Below are 18,326 nucleotides of genomic sequence, written 5' to 3' on the forward strand. Positions count from 1 at the left end.
CCCCCGGCAGGGAGGTGAAGGCTGCTATTCAATCCCCCTCGGTCTTCTCTTCTCCAGACTCAATCAGCCCAGGTCCCTCCTCCTCTCCTCACCAGTCCTGTCCCTCAGCCCCACAACCATTTTCATTGCCCTTCACTGGACTCTCTCCAATGTGTCCACACCCTTTCTGTAGTGGGGCCCACAGCTGGACACAGGACTCCAGATGTGGCCTCCCCAGGGCTGAAGAGGGGAAGAATCACTGCCCTCCATCTGCTGGCAGCGCTCCTACCGATGCAGCCCAGGATGCCGGTCGCCTTCTCGGCACCGAGGGCACACTGCTGGCTCATGTCCAGCTTCTTGTCCCCTGTCCCCCCAGGTCCTTTTCGGCAGAGCTCTGCCCAGCTCGTCACCCCCGCCTGCCCCGGTGAACACGAACTTCCCGCCGCTGCTTCTGAGACGTGACCTCTGTACCCGTGATCGTAACTTCCCTGCACGACTCCAGAATGGATGTGGTGTTGCAGACGAGGTCTTGCCAGCGCCTTGTGCATGGGCATTAATACTTCCCTGTCTGCTAGGATTACCTTGCCTGACGTGTCCTGGGGCTACGCGGCCTGTGTCCTAGCCACCTGGCCTAGATGGCTCTCCATCCTCTAATGAACCTTGCCTCCATAGCAAAAGTGCTTCCTATTGATCCTGAAATGCCTTGCTTCACATTTTGTGCTGTAGTTTATCCCATCTTTATTTCATCCAGGTCTTTGTGTCTGATATTCTGATCCTCCTCTCTGTGGACGATGCCTCCCAGCATTTTGTTAGCGCTGACCTGCTTGTGCCAAGATGATTCATGGAAATAGTCAATAAAAACGGACCCCAGGTAGAAGTCTTTGGGAAGACTGTTTCTGACCTCCCTCCTGCCTGGTTGTTCCTCTTTCAAGCTAACCCACTCTTGTCCCTCCTTGCTTATCTTCCAGGTACCAGCAGCATCATTTGAACTTCAGGAAATGTTGCTGACGGTAAAGCTGATGTTGAGCAGAGGTGGAGATGGCAGCAGGCAGCATTGCTCTACATGCAGCCTCTCTTGGCCCCTAGCCGCAGTCAGCTGCCTAGAGGGGGCTTGTTTGGGAAGGAGAAAATTTGCCTGTATGGGAGGGGGGTTGTTAGTGCTCAGCCTGGCAGAGCAGTGCTGCTAGGAGCCCTGGAGCTCCCTGGGCCTGGCCAGCGTCAAGGCTGTGATTAGAGAGAGGAGTAGCCAATACTAATGAGGTGCCAAAAGCTGAAATGGGGCACAGTATTAGCAGGCAGGCTTAAATGGGTTTAGGCAGTGCCTTTAATGTGGAAAGCAATGGGATTGCTGGATTTAATTGGCTGCCTGCCTTGCTGGTGACATTTGAAGTGGCTTGCACTGCATTCTGTGGGAAAGTCTTAGTAAAATGGATTAATAGAGTGTTTCCCACCCCCCAAGCACTCAGCCAGCATGAATGTGTTTAAATATAGCTTGCTTGTGCCATGTTAGCTAGCTTGCTTTTCAGGAAGAAAGGGTGCCTAGCTCCTCTGTCTTTGTGTGCTTGACTTGCATGCTGCCTTTCACTTTGGATGCCGTGCAGTGGTGCAGCGCGCTCTTCACCTCTTCTGCTCTTTGCACCGAAGCAGTTGTCTGCTAGGGAGAGCTGGGGTGCAGCCGGTGGCTGTGGTCCCTGTGGGTACCAGAGACGTGGGCAAGGAGAGCAGAAAGGTCCTGGAAGCTAAATTTAGGCTGTTAGGTAGGAGGTGGTAACCCAGGCCTTCCCTGGTAGCATTTCTCTGAAGTGCTTCCAGTGCCACACGCAGGGCCAGCTAGACAGGCTGTGCTCTAGTCTCCACGCGTGGCTGGGATGATGGCGTAGGGAGGAAGGGCTTAGGTTGATTAGGAGCTGGGAATGGCGGGGAGCCTGTCCAGGAGGGCTGGTCTTCACCTGAGCCAAAATGGTACCAAACTGCTGGCATATAACATTAGGAAGGTGGTAGAGCGGCTTTTAAACTAAAGGTGAAGGCAAAGCTGATTGGTGCAGAACAGCCCACAGTTCGCATTGACATGCTCTGTGGGGGAGAAACCATAAATGAGGTGGATAAGAAATGGAGAAAGCAAGCATAAATATCTTTAATGATTAAAAGGTCACTCAGAAGCAGCTGACCAGGCAACAATTTAAAAATACATGTGCTTTTATCCGAATGCTAGAAGTCTACGAACAAAGTTGGGGGACTTGAATGTTTAGCTGGAAATAACAATAGTGACCTAACGTGTGTCTCTGAAACGTGCTGGGACGAGGAAATCAATGGGATGCTGTACGGCCAGGTACAAAATCTGCAGGAATGATAGGATAGGTCGTCCTGGTGGTGGGGGAAGAAGAGTCTACATCAAAGACTCCAGCAGATAAACTAAGGTCGATTTTTCAGCTGATAAGAGAGGTCCTGTAAAAATCTGTGGGTAGAAATTCCAGGTTTCAATTAGAAAAATGTATGTCTGGAAATATAGTATCGATCCCCAGACCAGGATGGGAGCAGCGAGCTAGAAAGGCTAAGGGAGATGAGAGAGAGGCCACGACAGCAGCAAACCCAGTGATAATGGAAGACTTCACCTCTCCACAAACAGACGGGCCAGCGTAACACCAGGCCCTGCGGCATGCAGAGACCAAGCTTCTTGAAGTTGTAAAAGACTGCTTGCTGGGGCAGCCGGTCCTGGGAGCTCCCAGAGGAAAGGCTGCACAGGGTTCGGCGCAAAGGGCCAGTGTTACTGAGCCAGTCTGCAGTAGCGGCCGCAACGCGATTGCGTTTGACATCCTTGGAGGGAGGAAAGAAGAAAATCTATTATAGTAGTCTTTAGTTTTAACAGGGGAGACAATACCCAAATGAGGAAGCTGGTTAGAGTGAAAAGGGGCCGCTGAGGAGGTGAAGAATGTGCAAACAGCATGGGAAGTGCTCAGGAACACTATAGTAGAGGCACAGAGCAAGTGCATGCTGCCCACCAAAAAAAAAGGAAAAAGAAAAGGGAAAGCAGATGAAAAGAAAGCCAGCATGACTTAATGGCAGAGGTGCTGAGGCAACAAGCAGAAGAAAAGGCTTCTTTGAAAAACTGGAAGTCAAATCCTAACGAGGAAAAAAAAAAAGCATAAGCTATGGCATTAAATGTCAAACTGCAATAAGACAAGCTAAGAAAGAATTTGGGCCTTTGGACGATCCGGGTGTAAAAGGGGCACTGAAGGATGACAGGGCCATTGCCGAGAAACTAAATGCAGTCTTTGCATGTGGCTTCATTGTGGAAGATGGTGAGGAGATTCCCTCCGCAGATCCACTCCTCTCCAGGGCTGAGCCGGCGGAGCCGACCCAAACGGAGGTTTCAGTAGATGAGGTCCTGGACTAAACGGTACCAGATCACCAGGCCCTGATGGCAGTCGTGCGAGGGTCCTGAAGCAGCTCAGCGCAGAAATTGCCGAGCTCCTAACTGTGGCGTGCGATCTACCCCTCACTGCAGTCTTGGTACCCGGGGACTGGAGGGTTGCCAGTGTGACTCCCATATTTTAAAAAGGCTCTAAAGGGGATGCCAGGAACAATAGGCCAGTGAGCCTGACCTCTGGTGCTGGAAGATGGGTAGAAACAATAATAATAATAATAAAATATTCAGCATATGGATGAATGTGACTGGCTGAGGAGGATTCAACACAGCTTTATTGGAGGGGAATCATGCCTTGCCAACCTACTAGCGTTCAGTAGGTGATCCAGTTGACCCAGTGTATTTGGACTTCCAGAAAGCCTTTGCCAAGGTCCCCCATCAGAGGCTTTTAACGAAGTTAGGTGGTCGTGGGATTACAGGGAGCGTCCACTCGTGGATTAGAAGCTGACTGAGACAAAGCAAGTGAGTATCAGTGGTCAGGTTTCAGGAAAGACGGAAGAAAGCAGAGGGTTCCCCAGGGATCTGTTGGGCCCAGGGCTGCTTCACCTAGTAATGATTTGGACAAGGAGGTGAGCAGCGAGGGGGCCAGATTTGCTGATGACACAAAGTTATTCAAAGCGGTAAAGACCGAGGTGAACGCTGAGGAGCTCCAGAAGGATCTGGCATGACTGAGCCACTGGGCAGCTGCAGGGCAGATGCAGTTCAGTGTAGATAAGCATAAAGTGATAACTCGGACCCTGCCTACACGCGGCTGGGCTCTGCATTAGCTGGTAGCACGCAGGGAAAAGACCTGGGAGTCGCTGTGGGCAGTTCACCAAAAACATCAGCTCGGAGCTCAGCAGCCTTCAAATAGGCAAACGCAGTCTGCAGTGCGAGGCAGCTGCACAAAAGGCCAGGGCAGTTTTGGGCTTCATCAGTAGAAGCACGAGGTACAAGACGCTGGCAGTGATGGTGCCTCTGCTCAGCACCGGTCAGGCCTCGTCTGGATCCCGTGGGCACGTTTTAACAAGGACGGGGAGAAGTGAGAGGGGCCAGAGGTAACAACAAAGATGATCAGGGGCTTGGGAAGCAAGTCAGGCCAGGAGAGGAGGATGGAGCTGGGCACGTTTGGTTGGTGGAGAACGTGTTAAGAGGGGACACGATGCCAGTCTGCAAATACCTGGGGGGCTTCCATAACAGGGGGGAAAGCACCTCTTCTCGCTGCAGCAAGGAGGACGCAGACCAGTGGCGTGCCAGATTAGAGATCTGGAAAAACTCCTTTGCTGTCAGAACAGCGAAGCAGTGGGACAGACGCTTGGGGAAGGGGAACCACCGTCCGTGGAGGTGTTCAAGGAGAGGGCGGGCAGCCACTGGTCAGGATGATCTGGGTGTGGCGTTCTGCCATGAGGATTTCTCAGGTTTCCCGGCTGTGCTGGTTGTACCCCCCACCTTTTGCTCCTCGTGTTGGGGTTTTTAAGCCTCCCCCAGAGGTGCTGGGTGCTGCAGCCCGGGCCAGGGATGGGGCTGGGCTGGGCCAGTGCGCCTGCTGGCACCAGCCCCGCAGGGTCCTGGCTGGAGGGTCTTTCCCTGGTGCTCAGGCTCAGCCTGACCATCATATTTGAGGTCAGGAAGGGATTTTACCCCATGCTCAGATTGATACAGGCGGGGTGGGGGGGTGTTGTCTTCCTCTCTAGCAGGGGCACAGCCTTTACCTGGGATCTCGTGGACCTATATTGACAGTATTTCCTAGAAGCAGGTCGTCGGCTGCCGCGGTCCCCCTGCTCTACTTGCGGCAGGTCAAGGGTGATGCCCGGTGCCGTGTCAGGGTCGATAGTAGTCTGGCTTAGAGTTTAGAGGATGGTTGGTCTGGGCCGGTTTGCACAGGGCTGATCCTGCTTCAGGCAGGGGTGTGGGCTAGATGTGACCTTTGGAGGTCCTTCCAGCCCCATGTCTCTACGATTCTGTGAAAATGCCTGCGGTGATTAAGAAGGGAATAATAGAACAGAAAATATCACATCCACAGTGCGTCCACACCATGAAACTCATGCCTAGCTCTGGTCTCCGCACCTCAGAAAGGACCCGGAGGAGCTAGAAGAGGTCCAGGGACGGACCAGCGGCAAGGATGATGAGCGGTATGGAGGGGCTTTCCTGGGACCTGGGCTGAAGAGCTTGAGCTAGGACTAGGAAGGCCAGCAGTTCAAGCCTGGGTGTGGGCAAGTGGTCCCAGCTCTTTCCTGGTCTTGTCTGGTGTAGGGGTTTGCACGTGGAGCTCTTAGCAAATAGGTTGTGAGTTCAAGGCTGGGTGTAGGCCCTGAGACTTAGCTGGGAAGTGGGTCCCCGGTGGGTGTGAGGAAAGCTTTTGTCAGGGGAACTAGCTGAAATGGTAGAGCACTCGCTTAGCGTGCGAGAGGTGGCAGGATCGGTGCCTGCCTTCTCCAGATCACTGTTCTGGCAGGCCCGCTGCAGCTAAAGGACCTGAGTCGTGGGCTACTAAAAAGGTTGTCGGTTCAAGTCTGGTTGTGGGCACGTGATCTTAAGTCTCGCTGGCCTTAATGTCTGGCTTGAGCCTGGCGGGAAGGTTGCGAGTTCAAATGTGGGTGTGGACCCAACGACTCAGCCAGGAAGTGGGTCCCCCGTGGCGGGCACGAGGGACTAATGAAGCCAGGCCTGGTCAGTTTAGAAAAGAGACGCTCGCGGGGGGACAGGAGAAGGGTTTTCAAAATGCTTTCCCCCCCAGCGTGGCACTGACGGGTGAGACTCAGCCCCCCGAGGAAGCAGGTGGCTGGAGGGACAGACCTGCCGGTGCAGGGTTCCCTTGCAAGCGCCCAGCGCCTTTCTCCTGCTGTCTCGTAAGCAGTTGCTCACAGATTTGTGACCTCTTACTATTTTGTCGTGTCCATCACAGCTCTGTGCTGCTGACAGTCACGTGAGCTCTTCTGCTGCCTGTTGAGGCTGCCATAGCACTGGGGATGCCTATGTGCTGTAATCTGTCCCCAGTCTCTGCTGGGTGGGAGACGAGACCGGGGAGATCGGCACCGGGTCCCGCCACGACACCTTCCTGGGGGAAGGACAGCCACCCAGGGGAGCCCAGGGTGAAGGTGAAGCTGCGAGAGGGCAGCCAGGGCAGGGGTGCAAGAGCTCAACACGCTGAAGAAAGCATCTTCCTGTGCAGACCGGAGCCGGGAGCTGCCGGCAGTAGCTGCTGAGGCTGGGCCCTGCAAGGGAAGGAAAGCAGAAATGGAAAGACTGGAGCTGGGAGACCCAGCACGTGCTGAGGTGGGTGCAGCAGAAAGAGTTGGGTGACCCCGGAGTCTCTTGAGGGAACCAGATTGGGGGTGGGAGGCCTAGCGTGTCTGAGGGAGTGCAGCACACCAGGTGCACGGGGCCGACTTGCAAGAGCCATGGAGGGCAAGTGTGCAAAGCAGGTGTGTGCTCAGGGACAGAGGCTGGGTGTCTGTGCCTTGTGAGCAGTGCTTCTCGACCTTTTCAGACTCGAGGCACCCCTCGGGAGACAAGGCGCCCCTCTGAAAATGCCAGCTCTTCGTTTTCACTTATTTCTTGACTGCAGAAAAATGACGGAGCAATTCTTCTGTTGCAAAGAACTTGGAAAGATCACAGCGAGTCCGAAGGTTTTTAACGCCTCTGAATTCATATTTGAAATCTCTGGGTTCATCTTGAGATTCATGCTTGCAAACCGAGCAGTGCGACGTTGTCGCTCCACGGCACCCTCGAGAGGATGGCAAGGCACCCCAGGGTGTTGTGGCGCCAGGCTGAGAATTGCTGCTCCAGGGGTAGCATTGATCCGGTGCCCCCAGGGTTGTGGGGAGCAAGAAATGGCTGTGGATGGGTTTCTGAGGGCTGCCTGTTCCCTGGCAGGCTGGGGGCTCTGGAGAAGTGCGCCATCGAGACTCTGCCCTTAGCTTCGTCGGCGAGAGAAGCTGCCTGCAGCCTGCCGGGCTGTTACGGCTCCATTCGTTTTTAATGTGGGCTTTGGGTTTTGTTGTTCTGCCTTCTTGGGAAATGAATTACAGATGCGTAGCTACCTTTGACGAAGGGTATTACTATTTTTTTTCACTACTTTAAGATGAATATAACAAAGAACGGGTGATGGTGCAAGGTTTTACATTATTCTGGTTATCACACTGTATTTTTAAGCAAAGAGGTAGCTAAACAAGAGCTGTTTTCCAAGTGGAAGACAGACATTTCTATTGCTTAAATCTGTAGGTTTTCCACAAGAACCCATACAAGCATAACTTATAAATGGTTGTGTTACCCCAGGTTTTTAATGCAGCAGTGGGAATTTACTCTCAAACCAGCTCAGCGGAGGGAGCATTGCTGGATTTGTGGCAGGCCTCGCAAGTGTCAGCTTCCCCTTTCGGACGCAGAAAGAGGCTCCTGAGGCCGGTGTGTTTTAGGAGTGCGGTGCCCCAAGCAGCGGCTGTCGGACGCTCGGTACGAGAAGAGCTGCCACTAGACGGCACTGTGGCAGCAGCTCTCATCTGAATCCACGCAAACAGCGGCCCAAATTTGGGAGGACAAGTGGCGTACTTATTGCAGCCTGGGAAGCAAGGCCTTGGCGGGGAGCGGGCGAGACGACGGAGCCCCTGAACTAGCTGCATAACCAGAGGCGTCGAGCGCCGAGGTTGGGGCTTCCTCGGAAGCCAGGATGAGGTGCGTGAGCGCCGTACAGAGCCGCAGGGCGTGGGCAATGGGCAGACGTGTCCCGTCCGGCATCACGTCAACGGGCCAGCCACCTGGGGTGCAGTGGGAAATGAATACGGGAGCGGCAGCGTCCGTGATGTCTGGGGGGACGTACGAAAAGCTGGCTTTAGGAGGGTTATCATCTGCCTGTCACTAACGTGGAGGCGAATGTCTGTCAGGAGAGCTGATTGTTCCCAAAGACGGTGCTGACGCTCTTCCCCCTTCCTGAGAGGGAAGTCAGCAGCCGCCAGAGAAGATCCCTATGTGTACAGGATGTGGCTCGTGAGACTCCTCGATAGCTGGTTGGGGGAGGAAGTGGTGATAACCACGAGATGTAGATCCAGAGCGGGGCTGCAGGCCAGTCCCGATGGTATCAGAGACCAGCCGGGGGAAAGCAATGTCTCTTCCTGCCGAGCAGCACCAGCCCCAGGAGTTTGCAGACTCCCAGACCCCCGCACTTGCCCTTTGCTTCTTGCACTGGGGCTGCGTAAGGCCCTCCTCGCAAGGGGCGCGGGTCGTGTGTCGAGGAAACAACGTGCTGCTGCTTTAAATGTGAGGGACTTGCTGTTTCCTGCTCCAGGCTTCTGGCGCCAAGATGTGCCAGATCAGGACTTCTAGTTTTGGTTTCAGTTAGTTTCTCTTTCCTGCACCCAGGTGGGTAACACTGGCTTCTGTTGCTTGGGGGTGGGTTGTTTGGGGGCTTGGGGCTTATTTTGTGGGACTGGGACTCAGTGTTAGGATTATAACTGCAGTTGTGTAGCTGCTGCATGCAAAGGGTTTACATTTTCTTAATTTTTTCTGGCAAAAAGGCAGCATTGCTAAACTGGTTCACTGAGAGCTAGTGACTTGCCAGGTTTTTAGTAGAAATAATAGAGGCAGAGGGCTGAAGTGAAGAGCAACGGTAGTATGTGCAGCTGTTGTGGGGAAGAGTTCACAACATTGCCTTAAAGACAGAGAGGCAGCAGAGACTTGTGCTTATAGTGAGGGGTGCAGTGATCTCTTAACATTTCAATACTGGAAAAATCCATACAAGTGCAGTTGTAGTAGCATTGAAGTAAAGGGTAGGTTGTTTTGCTCCATGAACCAACAGAGGCTGTAGTGGCAGAAGCGTGTTTGTGCCAAAACAAGTGGCATCTACGCCAGGTGAGCGTACTTACACGGGTACCTCTTGCAGCACAGACCTGACCTGAAGACGGCCGCTACTTTTACCTCCCTGCACGAATGACTGCACTGGTGGGATATTGCTGGGGGATGAGAAGAGATGTGGATGTGGTTCATGCTAGGAAAGCTTGCCCATGCTTCATCCAACTGCGTCAGCAGCGTTATGGCGTGCTGCAGTGGCCTGCCTGCTACTTTTAATTGGGAAATCCTATCTGAGCCTGGCTGATGGGATTTTGAAGAATTGAAAAGCTTGTGCTTAGCAAACTAATCTGTTTGGGAGCCTTCAGCAATCCTCTGCTTTCTGTACCAATCGCCTGGCATCACGTAACGGCCAGGGCTGCTGGTTTTTAGTTTGTGCGCGCCCAAACATCAGACACAGCTTTGGGTTTTCTGAGGAGCCCTGGGACGGAAGAAGGAATGTACTTTCCAGACCCAGACCTGTAGAAGAAAAGCTAGTAAATGAATCCCAATTAGTAGTCAAGTGTAACTAGTTGTTAATGAGGCTCTATATTCAGCCCTAAGGGGCGGCCCCACATCTGTCAAGTGTCCCCCCCATAGATGGCTATAAATTGGTCATGGATAAACTTAGGGTGGGAATTAGAGGATGTCTCCTAACCATTCACCAAAGCTTGTGCTCTCTAAATATAATCTTGTTTAGTTAGTCTGTAAACGTGCTCATCTACTCTGCCTTCTCCGAAGCATCAGAGCTGGACCTCCTCGATCCTTTCATTGAAAGGGACATAATGACACGGTGGCATCCGTGGCAGGGGACTGGACCCTGGGGGTTGGACTAGATGCGACCTCCTGAGGTTCCTTCCAACCCTCGTTTTCTATGATTTTATGACCCTGCTCCAGAAGGTCCATTCCAGTGTCATGCGCCCTATAGCCATAAAGGCGACTTGAAGGAATTTCCTCTCCTCCCGGAGGAGTGGAGAGAAACCTGCCCGTATCCGCCGGCGGGATGTTGGGACTCGGATTCCAAGTGGGGGAGTCATCTACCCCGTTCAAAGCTGGGATTAAGCTCTCTTCAGGAAGCAAACTGGGTTGTTACGGGAAGGGAAGGGAAGTGTTCGGTCATGTGAAAACATTCAGCTGTGGGACCGATGTGCCTGGACTCGTGATGAAGAGGCAGGAGGATGATGCTCGTGGGCGCACACTGTGGTATTTGATGTAACCTGTGCCCTGTATTTGCTGCCTGCTTAACTGAATTGGCGTGGAAGAATGGCTCCTGGGAGGAGCACCAAAGGCCAGAAAACATCATGAGTAAGATGGGAAATTCCCCCCCGCCCCATTCTTTTTATAAGTATTTATGAAGCTGGTTTCCATTGCAGGCTGTGCTTTTGGAACAGAAGCAGGATGTTGTTTCAGTGACTTTCAGCCAACCGGGACACCATCTTGGTCCATTGTTTCCAGCTGATAAGCACAGCCTGCCTGTGCCCAGCCGCTGCCTGGCAGTCCGCGCCCCGGCAAGGAGCAAGCTTGCCACTAGCTTAGACTAGAGCGCGGATGGTCTGCAAGGCAAGGCTCTGTGGCCTTCACGAAGATGGAGGTTCACGTACTGCATAGCCCCAGGTAGCCGCAGCAAATGGAGCAGCGATGTGGCACCCTTTGAAGCAAAAGCTGCAACAAACAGTTCATTCTGCAGCCCGCAGTGAATTAAGCAGGTTGCAGGCTTCCCAGACCTTGGGTCAACTGCACTTTCAACCCAGAAGCAGTTCAATGCCCAAGGGGTGGAGCCTTGTAACAGATAACAGCTGGAAATAAAAAATGTGAGGGACTGGATAGCACTGGTTATCTATGCGACCAGGGCTCTTGGTAGAGACGATATCTTTTATTAGACCAACTGGATAGTTGCAAAAAAAAGTCTTTATTTGCAAGCTTTTGGGCACAAGTGCCCTTCCTTAGGCATGGGAGAGTGCAAAGACTCTAAAATGTCTCCCAGGTGGAAACGCAAATTCATATTTCACAGGAGAGCTGAAAGGTGGTGTAAGATCTCTTGGTTGGAAAAGTTCATTTGATGCAAATTAGGCTCAGATAAAAGTTGGAGCAGTCTGTTTGCCTCACAGTTGTCTGATGGCAAGCAGGACATTGAATTATGCTTCTTTCTTGTTCTGATGTTCCATATTTCACAGGATTGGGGATGGAAGGCTCTCCTGGGCAAGGAATTCCTCTTGTGTTGAGGCTGCTCCGTGAGCACGCATATTTGGCTTGAAACCACAGGCTGGAGCAGGGGTGTCAGCTTTCAGGTTTCAAGGTGTTGAATTTTGCTTCCTTCTTGTAAAATGATGAAGTTTTAATTTCAAAATGGCTAATTTCAATATCACCTCTGCCAAGAGTTCGGATTGCTTTTGCCTGTAGATCAGCGCAGCTACAACCTGTATCCCTGCAACATGGAAGATATTGACGTTATGATCTTGTGAAATTATGCTTCAGGCTTGGCTCAGGCCCCTTGAAGATGACTTTCAACATGCCTGTGATGCACCTGGTAACTACAGCCTGCGTTTCAGATGTGCAAAGTTCTAGCAGTTTAAAGTGGGGTCAGTTTGGGAGCCTCAGACTAAGTACCTGCATGCAGTGTGGGGTCAGCGCTGGGCTGCGTTGCATTTCTGGCTGGGACTCGGCTGTCCTGGCAGTCTTGAGAGCAGTGGGGTGGAAGAGGGGACTCTAAGCAGCGTGACCTGGTTTCTGGAATGACTCTTCTCAGTGACTTCTCAGTGGGGGCAGATGACTCCAGGGAGCAACGGTCTAAAGTTGCAGCAAGGGAAGTTGAGGTTAGATACTGGGAAGAACTTTCTCCCGCAGAGGGTGGTGAAGCACTGGAACAGGTTACCCCCAGAGGTGGTGGAGTTTCCGTCCTTGGAGGTTTTGAAGACCCGACTAGGCAAAGCCTTGGGTGAGATGATGTAGTTGGGGCTGGTCCTGCTTGAAGTGGGGGGTTAGACTTGATGTGACCTCCTGAAGTCCCTCCCAACCCTCATTCTGTAGGATTCTGAGTGTGCAGCAGGTGTGAGTGGGTGTGGACGAGCTTCTTGTTGTCACCTCTGGATTGCTGTAAAAGACTGAGTCCCCTTCTGGAATGTGCCCTTTTAAAACAGATGGCACCTTGTGAGAGCATGTCTGGCGGAGACTTGGTCTGTTGCATGTAGGGCAGGGGCGGGCAAAATGTGACCCGCAGGCCGTTCTATCTGGCCTGTGGCATGCGTAAAAAGTTTAGAAAATTAATATTTATCTGCTCATGGCTGCCTGTCAAACATGACAGGAGCCAGGGGCAGTAGGATCCAGAGGAAGCCAGCAGGACCCAGAAGCAAGGCCGGCTGGCCCTGCCCCCCCAGCCCTCTCCTACCCCTCCCCCTTACCTGGAAGCCTCTGCCTGCGGCTGCTTTCACCACTTCCCTGCACACCTTCCAGCCTCATTGCTGGGCCAGGGGAGCATGGGGCCTGTATCAGTAGCCTGGGACCAGGAGCGGGAGGGTGTGTGTGTCCGTGTGTTTGTGCAATGAGGGAGCAGGAGAGAGAGACAGAGAGAGCAATGAGGGAAGGAGAGTGTGTGTGTGTGCGTGCATGTGTGCCCCCCCATACATGTGCACCCACTCCCCTTGCACTGCTGTACACGCAGACCCCCACACCCCCACACACAAACCCCACACCCACCCACACCCCACATCCCCACACACCTATCCACCCCCCCACAAAACTCCCACCCTCACACCCACAGCCCCCGACAAACCTATACCCACCCCCACAGTATACAAGAACCAGACTTCATTTTAAGCTGTTGTGCAGTCACCTCTGCGCACACTACACAAACGCACATAAATCGGGACCAAAATGTTTTTTGAAATCAAATTAATGAATGTTGTAGATGTTTGCTTTTTAGAATATAATTTGGTGTTTTTCTGGTTCCGAGACAGCAAGACCCCGTGCTGAAAAGAGTACCCCCGGGGGCAAGGGGAGGGACTTCTGGTAGCAAAGGTCGGTGGTTAGGGGGTGGGACTTCTGGTCCAACATGGCAACCAGGGGGCAGGGCACCGGTCAAAGGGCAGGGCTACCCCTTCGGCTATCAGCAGCTTGCCAAGACTCGGTAAGCGGCCCTCCACCCAAAATACTTGCCCGCCCCTGGGTTGGTAGGACCTGAGGACGACTCTCATTGTGTCTCGTGCACGGCGGAGCACTGAGGGGCTGGTGGGAGGCCGCTGTGTCTTGGCGAGGAGTGGATGAGGAAGGCAGGCTTGCCACCATGTTGGGCTTGAAATGTGACTCAGCCCTGAGACAGCTGCTGCTGTTTCTCTTTCTGGAGAAATAAGGAGCTTCGAATGTGAACCCAGAAGAAAGACCAGCTGATGGGGAGAGGTGATCCAGATGTGGCGAATCTGGCTGAGTGGATGAAGGCTCTTCAGCGTGACACGGCTGGTCGAGGAGTAGCATTCACGAAGGGGGTCGGACCAGGTGACTCTTGGGGTCCCCTGACTTCTCGAGGGTAGATAGGAACTACCGCCCATGAGCTCTGAACTGGCTGCAAGACCGGCACGAGCTCTGGGGATTGCGTGCTGGGGTTTTCTCCTGGGCTTTGTGGCTGAATAGTGCAGGCTGTAGCTTTGCAAGTTCGACAGGTGACTCTTCCAGACCCGGTCCAGGCCTTGAGTCCTTCCATGAGCAAGGTACCCATTTGCCTTCGGAAGAACAGCTTGATTGGTTTCTGAGTTTGCTGGTACTAATTGCTGCTGTGCGATGGGACACAAAACTGAGATCCAGCCCAGTTTTCATTAAAGAACCATGGTCTTTGGTTAACTCCACTGCCATGGCCACATCCTGCCTACCTAAGTAACTGGTATAGGTTGAAAATTATCCTCCGTTCGTGTATTCAGATATCGGGAAAAACTTCTTTGCTGTTAGACCAGGGAGGCAGGGGAGGTATGGGCTCGCCAGGGTTGACACTAGTTTTGCTAATGGTTTAGATGATGGTTTGTCTGGGCTGGTCCTGCCTCAGACAGGGGTTGGACTGGATGCCTCGAGGTCCCTTCCAGCCCCACTTCGCTTCTCCTTGACTTGTTTGCCATCCAAAACGATTGCATCACATCGCTGCCTGCAGCCTCTGCCCCTTCCCACGCTGAAGCTGTATGTATTTAAGAGTTGGACAAAATGTTTCTCGGGTGTTGTTGTGAAGCCCTTTGAGCTGGGCAGTATTGTGTAAACAGCGAGCTTATCAGTTCTGAGGGAGCCTGGGATCCGGCCGAAAAGGGGATGTGTGTTGCCTCTTTTCTTGGCCATGAAACTTTTGGATGTTGGCCTGCTGCCTCCATTCACTCCATGTCTGGACCTGCACTTGTTTTTTCCTGGGATTTGTGTGTCGCAGGCCCGGGGGTGAACGGCAGTGGTTCTCTGAGCCCCTGGATCCTTACGTGCTCCGTTTGCTTCATTTTTAGACTCCCCACGGATGCAAAGCAGACCTGCATTCTCTGACATGGCACCAGTCCACCAGGGCCCCAGCGCGGGGCTGGAGCCGTGCCACCTGCGGAGGATTGGCCGCAATGCTTCTGTCCCTGGAGCCGCTGATATTCTCCAGTGAGTACGGTCTGGAGCAGCTGGGGTTGGTAGTTTAGACCGGGGTGGGCAAACTACAGCCTGTGGGCTGGATCCGGCCCGTGGAGGGACTTTGTCTGGCCCTCGGTAGGCCCTTTGGTCCTGTGTGGCCCAGCCACCGTCTGGCCCATGGTGCACCCCACTGCCTCCCAGGCGTGCAGTGGGGCCAGGGTGGCTCCACATCTGGACTCCATTTCTAGGCAGCCCAGGTGGTGGTGGCGGCTCCTTCCAACTGCTGCTGCCATCGGCCTCAACCCAGACCCCGGCCCCATGGAGACTGGTGGGGACCTGCATTCACAGCCCTGGCCTGGCCCAGCCCATGCCTGCTCTGGACCTGCCCTGACTGGAGTGGACCAGGTCTAGACCAGCCGGGACCTGTGTGCACAGCCCTGGCCCTGGGCCGCCCGACACCCACTCCTGACCCACCCAGGGCAGTGGCCAGGCAGAAATGCTGGGCATGGGAGGGGCGTTGGGGAGGAAAGTGGCCACCTCCCCCTCACCGCTGCCAGGATCTTCTTGCTGCAGCTGCCCAGAGCCTGCGTCCGGGCTGCCCTGCGGCTCTTCTCCATCACTGTCGCCAGCGCTGCCTCCGGGCTGCCCAGCAGGGCAGTGATGGCAGTGGAGAGGAGCCGCAGTGCAGCATGGGTACGGGCTCTGGGCTGCACATGACACATTCCAAAATCTGCTTGCATACAACACACACCAAAATCAGCTGCTGGAGTGGCCTGTGTTTTCCCTGAGGGAATACCGTAGTTACCAGTATTTTCAAGGAAAAATCTTTTTGTCTTTATTCTGCCTTTCAAAGGCAAAATACCTCTCTTACCTGGGGGTTCTGGATGAGAGAAAATGCAGTCATTTCTGAGCTGTTTATTCCTGTCCAAGAGCATTCATAACAAGACCCAATAAAATCAGCTGTAACTCAGCCCCTCCAAGATCTTCTCAGACACTCCCAGTACTGAGTCTGCACTGTGCCCCAACTCCTGAAAAATAAAGGCTCTCTGTAATTTGTGGTCAGACTTCTGTAACTTTTGAATTCACTTGTTTTACTCCAGTGGCTGGATAAGGGTGATGATGCATTAGTCCAGCTGTAATTCAGTTGCTAGACCCCTGAAATTCAGTTCGGGGTGCAGTGTCTGCAGCTTGTAGTATTCACAGTCCTTTCTAGGAAATCTTTGTTCTGCAGAGAAAGCCTGTATAACAACAGGGAAATGAACTGTGACGCTAACCCTTTTCAAATGTTTCTTTTTAAAGCTTTTATAATGCTGTGACGCTCATTGGTAGAAACAGAGATGTTGTGGACTATTTCATCAGCTGTCCCACCACAAATGGAGGAGATTACATGTCCCGCATCCATGCCAGAGTGATTCGAACTGCTGGTACTTACCGACTCGTGGATTCCAGCCTGACGGGCGTGTATGTCAACGATGTTCGAATCAATGGTGAGTGCGGACGGTGGCGTGGAAGGGCTCTGGAGGAATTCTGTGCAGTCCTTTATTTTTAGGATTTCTAGGTTTTGGCATATTCCATAAGTCCTGCTGGTACATGTTTATGTCGAGGGTTCGTTACCCTCTGAGCTAACACTGTTAATAGTAGGGGTTCTACATCTCTCAAAAGATTGATAAAGAAAGCGTTCGCTTTTCATGAAGTATGATTGCGGTTACGTTTAAACTTTCAGGTACAGTGATCTTACAGGAAGGAGACACGGTTATCTTCGGGCATCCTACAGGCGATGGTATATGGCCTGGAGTGCAAGTTCGACAGCCCAACTCCGAATTCTACTTCCTGGTATGTTGTGTTTCTTCTTGACACATTGCAGAGTTTGTGGAAGTATGGGCATAGATGAAATGCGGCCTGTTGCCTTGTGCTGCAACGTGTGCCTACCCTTTGTTCCCAGACATGGGCCCCTGGGGCTAGGGGTCCCTTGCGTTGGGATTCAAGAGCTGCCCTCACGTTGTAGACTAAATGGATTGGTTATCGTTGTCTTAATTTTTGTATGCGTTATTAATGAAGCCAATTTATCAGATAACAAATGTAACATTTAAAAGTACATCCGATCTTCTGCTTATTGGCAGCCACCGGTTTGGGGAGACCACGGAGATTGCGTCTTTGGGTTACTGGGTGCCACCATAGCAACACGTTGGCAAAGCCAGAGTAACCCCTCCAGGGCATGAAAGCCTGGGCATTTGCTGGTGACCAAGAGTTGCCAAGCATGAGAATCACTCTTTCAACTTTGCTGACTTATCCACTGAAAAGAGAGAACCAATATGATGTGGGGCCAGGGAAGTTGTAGGAGCTACTGGAAAGCAGACTGAATAATCGCCTAACTGCCTTAGGGGCTCCACTCCGGATTTTCTGTCAGGGTTTACTCCCTTAGCCTTCACCTCTCCCGAGGCGATCCACAAGGCAGTCAGTGGTTGTGGTTCTCTGATCCCCTAAAACATACGTAAAAACAGAGGTTTATCTTCCATCAGTTGTGCTCCCCTAACCCGAGTCAGTGTCCACAGAGGAGTCCTCTGCTCTTTTCTTCCTTTCCGTCTCTGTTGTTTGAATGTTTTATAGGGTAAGTGTTACCCGGGGCTCCTTGTAAGGACCCATTCGCTGACCACAGTTCAGTGCAGTGCTGAGGAGGCCTCTCCTGAGCTGATAATGTCACAGCTCCTTTGAATGCCATCGTGCACCTGCTTCCAGGAGAGATTTTGGGAACAAGCATTTTAACAATAGCAAAATGGCACTTCCTTTAAGCTTGAAAATTTGAACCTGTTTGGCAGTCAAGTGTAAAATTGGTCTTATGAGGCATTAGGCTCCCTTGTTTTAGTCTCCTGAATGATGAATTGGAATGAAGCAACTTCTGTGCTATATCTCTTGAATTTCTATTTCAGTTTGAACGTTGTTCCTGCCGCACATGTGATGAGCTACAGAATTCGCTACCACAGGTGAGGCAAGCATAGCGAAAACCCCCCAAAACATTACTGACTGTTCCTGGGGTGTTTCAGGGCTTGAAAAACATCTGCTTTTCAGCCAAGAAAACCAAAGGGGGAAATGTTTTGAAATCTGTGACACTTAAAAGCTATATTGTGACTCCCTAAATAACTTCACTCTCCCTTTGCGAGGGTCAGTCTTTTGTTCGTTTGATACACAACAGTGAGCTAGAGGCTTTTCAGGGAAATAAAAAGGACCCAGTGCCTGCCTTGTGGCACTTTTGACCTACAGTGTAGACGAGATGCAGTGAATGATGAGAACTAATGAAATGTGAAGTAAAGGACAATTATGACACTGTCAGCTTTTCATGTTTATTTGCATGTCTTTAAATAGAGTTGGTGTTAATACATTTACATATCTCGTAGTAGAAAAGTAAGGATGGAAGGCACCACCGGAGATCACAGTTAGTCCAACCCCCTGCTTGAGGTGGGAGCATGCCCATCCAAACCATCCCAGACATGGCCCTGTTGAACCTGTTCCTGAAAGTACATAGTCAACCCTGCTGCACTGCTGCAGTGCCCAA

The 18,326-nt window shown here is 52.3% G+C and overlaps 1 protein-coding gene across 4 annotated transcripts in view; it reads left to right on the forward strand.

The window, feature by feature from the left end:
* Positions 1-18,326, forward strand: part of LOC102575220 (uncharacterized) — an 85,790-nt gene that overhangs the window by 953 nt on the left and 66,511 nt on the right. For 2 of the 4 annotated variants that reach the window (XM_059723620.1, XM_014605342.3), the window contains exons 2-6: positions 7,661-8,053; positions 14,668-14,806; positions 16,076-16,263; positions 16,500-16,609; positions 17,704-17,757. In XM_059723620.1, coding sequence (XP_059579603.1) covers positions 14,679-14,806; positions 16,076-16,263; positions 16,500-16,609; positions 17,704-17,757 — 480 coding nt within the window. In that variant the 5' untranslated portion in view covers positions 7,661-8,053; positions 14,668-14,678. Of the gene's footprint in view, positions 1-7,660; positions 8,054-8,447; positions 8,738-14,667; positions 14,807-16,075; positions 16,264-16,499; positions 16,610-17,703; positions 17,758-18,326 lie in introns of those variants that run through there. The other 2 variants (XM_019485616.2, XM_019485617.2) reach the window with 2 other exon arrangements.

The sequence above is a fragment of the Alligator mississippiensis genome, chromosome 3 (assembly GCF_030867095.1).
Source record: "Alligator mississippiensis isolate rAllMis1 chromosome 3, rAllMis1, whole genome shotgun sequence".
NCBI classification, from domain to species: Eukaryota; Metazoa; Chordata; order Crocodylia; family Alligatoridae; genus Alligator; species Alligator mississippiensis.